Consider the following 8,520-nt stretch of genomic DNA (forward strand, 5'->3'; position numbering starts at 1 on the left):
AGAAGATAATCCTGCAAACCCACCATATGTGTTATTTGTGGTTGTTCTCTAAGTATTCAGAACGCCCTCGGCCAGAGGCCATGTCCTAACATGAGCATAAACATAGTCACTGAACAGGAAAACCACTCATTTGCTTTTCGATGTGGAAGGAAAAGTATGTCCACACGTTTAACATAGAACAGCAACCCAACGAAACGTGTTGGGTACTGACATGCTTCAGGACGTAGCCTTAGCTTGGAATTTACATATGAACAGCTTGATAACCTTAATGAGAAAGAAAGAATAAACAAAGTGTTGAGAAAAGCAGCCTTTATTCAGAAGTTATCATAAAGATGTAGATGAAGTGTGGGTGCAGCTCCATGAAACACCCGGACGCTGTTACTGACTGAAAGAAAATCAGGAGTTTTGAGAAGATGCTGATTTAGATCCCAGACACACACACACACACACACACAGACACACACAGACACACACAGACACACACAGACACACACAGACTTCACAGGCAACTGACTGCTGGCAGCGCATCGCTCACACAAACACACAACAGATGTATGAGGTCTGCAGTCCTACACAGCTCCATGCAGGTACAGTGCCAGGAACTTGCTGAACACCTCAGGCTTGTATCCGGCCAGACCAGCTGGTATCTGTGGAGACACAAAGCAACCAATCAGAACCATTACATTTTCACTGTGGCTCCTCCCATCACACAGTCAAAAGGAAGCATATGCAATACGTCTGTAACAGTTTCCACCAGTCTGTTTAACTATGCATCAAAAGTGTTGCAGCTAAAAATTCATGCAGACTGCATTACTGCAGAGTAACTGCAGAGCACAGTTACTGCGCAGTACAGTTACTGCGCAGTACAGTTACTGCGCAGTACAGTTACTGCGCAGTACAGTTACTGCGCAGTAACTGTGCTCTGCAGTAACCGTACTCTGCAGTAACCGTACTCTGCAGTAACTGTACTGCGCAGCACAGTTACTGCGCAGCACAGTTACTGCGCAGTTAGAGTACAGCTTCCTGCACACTGACACAGGAAGGCTGACAGCTACACAGATAAGTAAAGTTAGTGAAAGCCACGCCTCCCCTCAAACAGAAACTGTACCTTGACTTGCTTCTTTTTAATGAGCGGTCGAACTTTTGCAAAATCATACAGCTCAACGTCTTCTTCCAGCCACATCTGCAAACAGACAAATGGAACAGCTAAAACAGACTGCTGGGGTTTAACTTGGGACTCATTAGCTGGAGGACAAAGAACAACTTTTGTTGACACATCCATAAGCTTAACGCTGAGTAAGCACACAGGGTTACTGAGGCCATCAGAGACGTAGCCACTGTTCCAGCATCGTCACAGCAGTCTGCTCTTATGTTTGTGGGCTAAACTGGGCTGGTAAGTTGTGGAGTTATTACAAACCCTCAATAACACAAGGAAGCACCAAGACATACATAGCATTTACATACTGGCGAGGAGTGAGCCGTGCCTTTGTGCCACACTGACAGGTTTGGAGTGATACTTAGCACAACATAGCACGAGCTGTAAGAAGGAAATCATGGTGAACAATACAGCGAGCACTGAATCTGCAAATCTGTAGTCAAATCCTTGAATTGTAAATGGACTGCATTTACAGCAGTGATATTTCCCTACTTATCAGGGCGTGATGTCAGCATCCTGTACTTTCTTTTTCCAAGGCTGAATGATGTCACAGCATAAATAATCCACACAGGTTAACAGGCTTAGATCTGACTGGATGCTGGCAGATTATTCTCCGCTCTTCTTTGCTGAGTTGTTCATTTGAAGTGGCTGGTTTGAAAGCTTCACTCGGATTTTTCTCCACGTGAAAACAAAACAAACCATGAAGAAAAGCTACAAGTTTACAAAGTGATCAACTGATTTGAAGCAGAGAGCACACAGTGCAGGTGTGAGGACACACGCAGGTCCCTGGGCTGTGTCCTCTGATGGGGGAGGCGGTCTGGGTCTTCATCCAGCTCATCTGAATAACTTAAACTGTTTGAACTGATGATCGTGGAAACTGCAACATGACACCTTCTGACCAGTACTGGGCAGTAACTGAGTACTATCAAAGGAATCCTTTGTATGCAACAGTGTAAATGGACACTACACCTGACACGCCTCCATGATCACTTATGACAGGTTAATAGGTTTTAGCCTTGATGCTGCAGAGCCATCAGCACCACTGATATGTTGGAATCTGCACATATGTTTAGAGAAAACACATTTTACACACAATTGTTTTTTAAAGTCATTAAAGACGTGCTGTAGCCTCGTCCCAGAGAAACACGAGTGCGTGCAGGCTTCTGACCACACCCCTACAGCCCAGGATTCCTCACATACAGCTCACCTGGTTTTTAATTCCATCGTCTCCTGAGAGGTCCGTGGTATTCAGCTGGAAAACCATGAACTGGAAAATCCTGCCATTGGTCCCGACTGACTGCACGGTCACAGGACGGTCTAAGAGTCGCTGTGGACGAGTCTGACACACATGAAGAGGGATAATTAAGAAACACAACACTGTTCAAACTGAGGTACAGCGTTGCTGTTCGTTTGCACGCATGCTTACCCCGTAGAGCTTGTGTGCACGGGCCAGCGCGTTTCCAAAGGTAAACATGATCATCTTGGTTCTAAACTGCTCTGGGCGGAGCTTACAACGAGGATCAGCTGACTCCAGGAAGTACAGCGTGTGGGCGTGAGGGTAAGGGTAGTCATCTCTGAAACCTGAGTGGACGTGACAGACTTCTGTCACTGAGCGTGAGGAGCAGACACAAGCACACCTGGACCCTGACCTGCGTTACAGAAAGGACGACAGCTGGCTAACCTCTCACCTGTGTGGTTTACCTCCTCTTTGTACACGTGCACTTTCTGGAGGTCGATAGTCGGGGAGACGGGATAGAAGGCGTCCAGGACGTGATCCGCTGTGTCGGCCACCTCCTGTTTACCAGACATCTCTGGGAGAGGATCCATGCTGTTCAGCAGTAAACCGTTCTGACCTCTTATCTGGAGGAGATCCTCACCTGACACGCAAACACGTTGGATCGTATTAGTCACGACTCGCAGTCAAAGCGATCCTGCTGAGCACGAGGGTACGATACCTCTTTTCCACGTGGTTGCCAGCGAGTAGTTCTCTGCAAGCATCCTCCTCCCGACGGCCAGGTGGCTGCACTGCAGCGTTGCACACAGGTGCAGCAGGTTGAGCAGCAGAGTGTTGCTGAGGAACAAGCAACAAAGAGACAGTTAGTTTATACCATTCTGTTTTACATTTAAATAAAAGAAATAATATGAGCATTATCATGACTCCGCCTATCATTACTGCTGCTGTGTGGAACGTCTGGAAACATCAACCCTGCCCAGTCTCTGATGAACGTTAAGCTCATGAAGGGACAGGTCACTGCGTTCATGCGTTAACTCCACTGGACCAAAGCATCGATATGAGCTGTAATGGCAGCTCTAATGTTCAGTCCAGTGGTTCTTAACCTTGTTGGAGGTACCAAACCCACCAGTTTCATATGCGCATTCACTGAACCCCTCTTTAGTGAAAAATAAAATATGATTTTTTTTTCAAATTCAAGACATAGATATGTTTTTTTATTGGTGCACAAAATGAGCCGTGCATGTCATGGTGGAGGCTCTGCCGAACCCCTGAGACCGACTCACCGAACCCCTAGGGTTCGACTGAACCCAGGTTAAGAACCACTGGTTCAGTCTTTATTATGTGGTGAGCTGCAGACAAAAGCCTGATCCTTTGACTCTGTGGCTTGTTTGGAGCAGCTGTCAGCATGTTTGCTTCCCATTCATAAACTCTCTGCATGCGCCGTCACAGAAGGTTTGTGTGTTGGTGTCTCTGTCGGGGACCAGCTTGTTTTCTGAACATACAGAGGCAGCCCCTCGTTTCCAAACAACCCCCCAGGTTGTTTTGGCTGGTCCCACGGTGGTGCCATGGGGACAAAACCATCAACTAAAGCAATGAAAAAATATTGCAGTAAACAGTACACGTGTCACAGCCCTAAACAGACTGTATTCAAATGATGTCAGATCTTCCTTACAAACAGTGGTGAATCATGGGTTTGCAAACACACATCCACATGTGTAGAAGCAGTTATTCCTGTTATCAGAATACTTTATTAATCCCTGAGGAAAAGTTGCATCGTGTCTGTGGAAGTCCACACTGCAGGGACTGATTCTTATAGAGCGCTTTTCTATAACCACATCCCAATCACACCCGAGCACTTTGTCTATACTAACTACATCCACACACATTCATACTCCGATGGACGGAGAGCATCCATGGGGTCCAAGGACACTGTAGACTGGAGGAGCCAGGGATCGAACCACCAGCTTTCCGGTCAGTAGTGACCTGCTCTACCTCCTGAACTACAGCCACCCCACATGTGCAAGTATAGATGTCACCCAACCTGTATTTCTCTTTACGCGGTCGATCCTCTGTCGTGTCCCAGAAGCGTGCGTGTTTGATGGCATTCTGCACACGCTCATCCTGATCTGGGATCTGGTTTTCAGGGTTCTCGGCGAGGGAGAGGAGCTGTGCAGGGAGACCTGGGATCACCTGGGTTTTGGTCAGCCAGGCAGCCTGACGCACACCTGAGACCGACAGGCAAAATTTTATATAAATAAAACTGAAGATTTCAGATAAAAGCTTTTTAAAATGAATGAAATCTGCGTGATCACGTGGGTCTACGTTTAGCTACAAAGACTGTCAAAATAAACCTCTCTCAGAGTAAAGCTCCTTTTGCGCCTATTTATTAAAGTCTTGATTATGTTGCACATAAACAAGCATCATATGAGTGATTTCTGATGAGGCCTGTCAGTCAGCCGAGCGTCCCTTGCACTCCCGTGAACTAATAATGCTCATGTGTGTCTAATGAACCCCGGGCAGCGGCCACCGGGCAGCGGCGTGCTCAGCGTGACACAGCCGTTACCTTCCAGCGCGCTGGTCCTCTGGTTGAACATATAACACGGCTTGTCCTTGTACAGCCGCATCTCGTGGGCAGGGGGAGACTTGTAATATCGCGGGTCCTTGTAGTCCCTCTCCCAGTGCTGGGGAGCAGGTTTCGCCAGCCCCGGGACATAGTGCATCCTCTCTCCGTATGTGACCATCTCCAGTCCTGGGATTTCGACCCTCTCCCTAGGTTTCCGCGGAGGGGGGACCTTGGCTGTAAGGCAGCGGCCGACAGTGAGGTGTCTCCGGGCCCCTCCATGTGCCGACAACCGCTTCAAATCCGTCAAAAAGGCGGCGTGAGAGAAGAGCGGAGCCGCCGTTTTTAAACGCTGAGCCGTTTCAGGAAACATTTCTCCTCCCGTTGTTCTTCTCGTTGAGCCTTTAACAACAAACTCCGACCTGAATCACTGCTTGTCTGTAACCGTGCTGTGGGACAGCGCCATGACACTTCTTCTTCTTCTCCTTTTAATTTGTGTTGAGCTGTAAACGAGGGAGCATAGCGCCGCCTGCTGTTACGTGTTTATAATCTTAATCCCGCATGTTGGAGATTATGAAGCCGTTGTTTTAAAACAGCATTGTGATTTCTGTATATGTTGAAACAGGCCGTTCCTGTATCTGATGGCCGCTGACTTCTTCTCTGACTGTTTGGCAGTAAAAGTGCAAAGTCGGCTACTCGTGACAGGATAAAGAGACTGGCGAAAAGACGGATGCAGTTCTGGACCATAGTAGATGACGTGCTCTACCACCTGAGCCATCCCAGCTACAGACGCCCGTCACGTCTTTCTCAGCTTGGTTACTACAATAGTTGAGAGGCAGGTAATTAGCCGGGAGTTTAAGGGTGTTGTCCCATTGTAGGGATTGTTTGCATTCAGAACTGGTCTATTCAATTCAGTTTTATTTATACAGCACCAAATCACAACAGTCGCCTCAAGGCGCTTTGTTTTATAAGGCAGACCCTATACATACAGAGAGTAACCCAACAATCATATGAGCAATGACTTTGGCGACAGTGGGAAGCAGTAGCGGTTTTAGATACGGGCGACACGGGCGGTTGCCCGGGGCGGCATCGTAGTGGGGGGCGGATCACGGCCAGCGCATACTGGGAATGGCACAGGCACCGATCGGTTTTCTATCGCCCGTTTGCTGGGAGTAAGGGCGCCCTCCGCCTGCGAGCTGCGCCTGCTGCTTGCGGCACAGGGAGGAGAGGGCGGGGCGGCGGGGAGTCTCTGGCTGGAGCAGCGCCTAATAACCAACTCGCAAAATAAAACAAAATAAAAACAAAACAACAAACACGAGAACACCAGACATTATGATACAGACTTATAATTCGCACCGATGTTTTTTCGAAATTCTGTACGCGAAAAGTGAGCGCGCGAGCCCTCGGTGCGCCTGCGCGCTGCTGAAGTCAACGACGAGGCTCCAGCTACAGCAGTGCAAGTAAACAAACAATAAATATAAGAGGAGTAAGAAATAAATATACACTTTAGGACTCGGGGTCTGTGACACAGGACCCACACACACGGGTTCCGCTTAGTGTCTTTTTAATTTGGAAATAATCTGCGGTTTTTTGGCAGCCGCCTCGGACGCAGCCACTCCCTCTCTCTGCCAGCATCATCTGCTCCATCTCACTGTGGGCACACAAAAAGACATCTCCCTCATTAACACTGTCCCGTACACCTGTTGCCTCCCCGCCTCCGTGCCGCCCAGGGAGCTCAGTGTGTCACCCCTCCTCTGCAGCAGGCCAGCAAACCACGCCCCTGCCACAGCTTCCCCACCGAGGCCGGGGACCAGGGATAAAGGGATCAATAACAATTTAAAATTTCTAATTTACAGTTTGATGATTTAAAGTCTCACACACAACCCGTCGAAAGGGGAGGGGGGCCGGCTGCTTCCAAATAGAGCACATTTCATTCATAATGATGTAAATTATGTATTCATGATTTGAATCCTGGGTTGTGCGAAATCCTAGAAATACACCTTAGACAAAGTGAATCTGTGAACTAAGGTGTAGGTCTGTTAGGTTATGTTGTGGTGATCCTCGGGTTGGGGGATTTGTGTTCATACTGGAGTGCAAAATTAAAACCAATGGAAGATGGACAAGAAAAGTTCAAAGCCATCAGGTGCTCAGGTTAGAAAAAAGAGAAAAGAAGAGGAGGAGAAACGAGCAAAGATGCAGGTAAGCAGATGTGTGATTGGATCATGGCAGGTCATCCTGAACCAATCAGAATTAGAATACTTTATTAATCCCTAAGGAAATGATGTGGGTTACAGTTGCTCCAAGAAGAAATGGTAAACATAGCAACAGTAACAGACTAAACTCCAAACATTGTGTTACAGATTTTAATATAATATTAATTAGTCGTTGTCAATTGTTGATTTGTCCTGTTCTCATTGTATGATGACTTATGATGGCTGTTTGGTAGCTGTTTGTATACAATGCATACTCTCTCTCTTCATATGGGGGGGCAGAGGGAGTGTTCGCCCGGGGCCCCAAACAGGCTAAGACCGCCACTGGTGGGAAGGAAAACTCCTTTTTAACAGGAAGAAACCTCTGGCAGGACCAGGCTCAGGGAGGGGCGGGGCCATCTGCAATGACCGAAGGCAGGAAGGTCTGCCCCGTGTTAGCTAGCTCTGAGTACCTGCTGTTAGCAGCACCCATATTTGTGCAGCCAGCTGATCACTGAGGGCCATTGGCCTCTTCAGCCAGTAGGCACAGATAATGTCAGGTCTTGGCACCGTCCAACTCTTCATTCTGAAGGCACATTATTAGATGTCTGCCTTTGAGATGTTGACTGGCTCTTGCTCTGTGAGATTGTTGTGGTCTTCAGTTCACCGGCTACCTTATGTGACGCTGCTTTCTCCACGATGTTCTTTCAGTATTGCTCAATTTCAGCTGGGTCTGTCTTTGTGCTATTTCCCCTTTCCCCTCACAGCATGGAGCTCTGGAGAACAAGCCATTTTTTTCTGGACCTCTTCTTTCCTACTAGATCTCTTCAGTGTACTGGGCCGAGCTGTGAGCCATCTTGTAGTGCTTCTTTTTCACCCAGGATATGTTTCTCATGGTGTCTATCTGCACCGCTGTTCACTGACTTCACTGATTTTGGCTTCCTGCCTTCTCCTCTGTGTGGAGCTTACTCTTTACAGTCTTATACCCAAGTGCTTTTAGTATTACTGTGGCATTTGCATATATGACCTCATTGTTTTTAGTGATACTGGCAGTGGGGATCATGTGTAGAGCACATCTGCAACCATCCTCTGACGAGACGTTTTCAGTGAGCCAGTGGAGTCGTGTGTTTGGTCGGGTGGGTACTGTGATTGCAGCCGTTCCCCAGCTCTCTGTAAACGGCCATTGATCAGTGGTTATAATAATTAAGGACCAGTAAACTGAACTCACAGTCCATTCTTAGTAATGGTGCTATTGTTGACCAGTATCCAGATGTACTGTTTAAAAGCTTCAGTCAGACTCAGGAGGTCACATGTATGGATGAGGACATGTGACCTCCACTGAAAACCCAGCACCAGCAGAACCAACTCTCTGGGAGGTCCT

At 47.7% G+C, this 8,520-nt stretch overlaps 1 protein-coding gene across 3 annotated transcripts; it reads right to left on the reverse strand.

Moving 5' to 3' along the window:
• Positions 1 to 292: 292 nt before the first annotated feature.
• On the reverse strand, positions 293 to 5,465 carry LOC120736687 (39S ribosomal protein L37, mitochondrial-like). Of its 3 annotated transcripts, none has more exons than XM_040036959.1 (9): positions 4,954 to 5,465; positions 4,432 to 4,615; positions 3,112 to 3,227; positions 2,845 to 3,033; positions 2,583 to 2,737; positions 2,364 to 2,495; positions 1,109 to 1,183; positions 496 to 647; positions 293 to 441 (listed from the first exon to the last, which is right to left on the reverse strand). In XM_040036959.1, exons 1-8 carry the CDS (start codon positions 5,321 to 5,323, stop codon positions 570 to 572), a joined length of 1,299 nt encoding a protein of 432 aa, XP_039892893.1. In that variant the 5' UTR covers positions 5,324 to 5,465; the 3' UTR covers positions 293 to 441; positions 496 to 569. The 3 variants fall into 3 exon arrangements, with proteins under 3 accessions (XP_039892893.1, XP_039892892.1, XP_039892891.1); XM_040036958.1 differs by having other exon boundaries at positions 486 to 647; XM_040036957.1 differs by having other exon boundaries at positions 476 to 647; positions 4,954 to 5,464.
• Between the last annotated feature and the right edge of the window lie 3,055 nt (positions 5,466 to 8,520).

This window comes from Simochromis diagramma, unplaced genomic scaffold (assembly GCF_900408965.1).
Source record: "Simochromis diagramma unplaced genomic scaffold, fSimDia1.1 OVJJ01000630.1, whole genome shotgun sequence".
NCBI lineage: Eukaryota > Metazoa > Chordata > Actinopteri > Cichliformes > Cichlidae > Simochromis > Simochromis diagramma.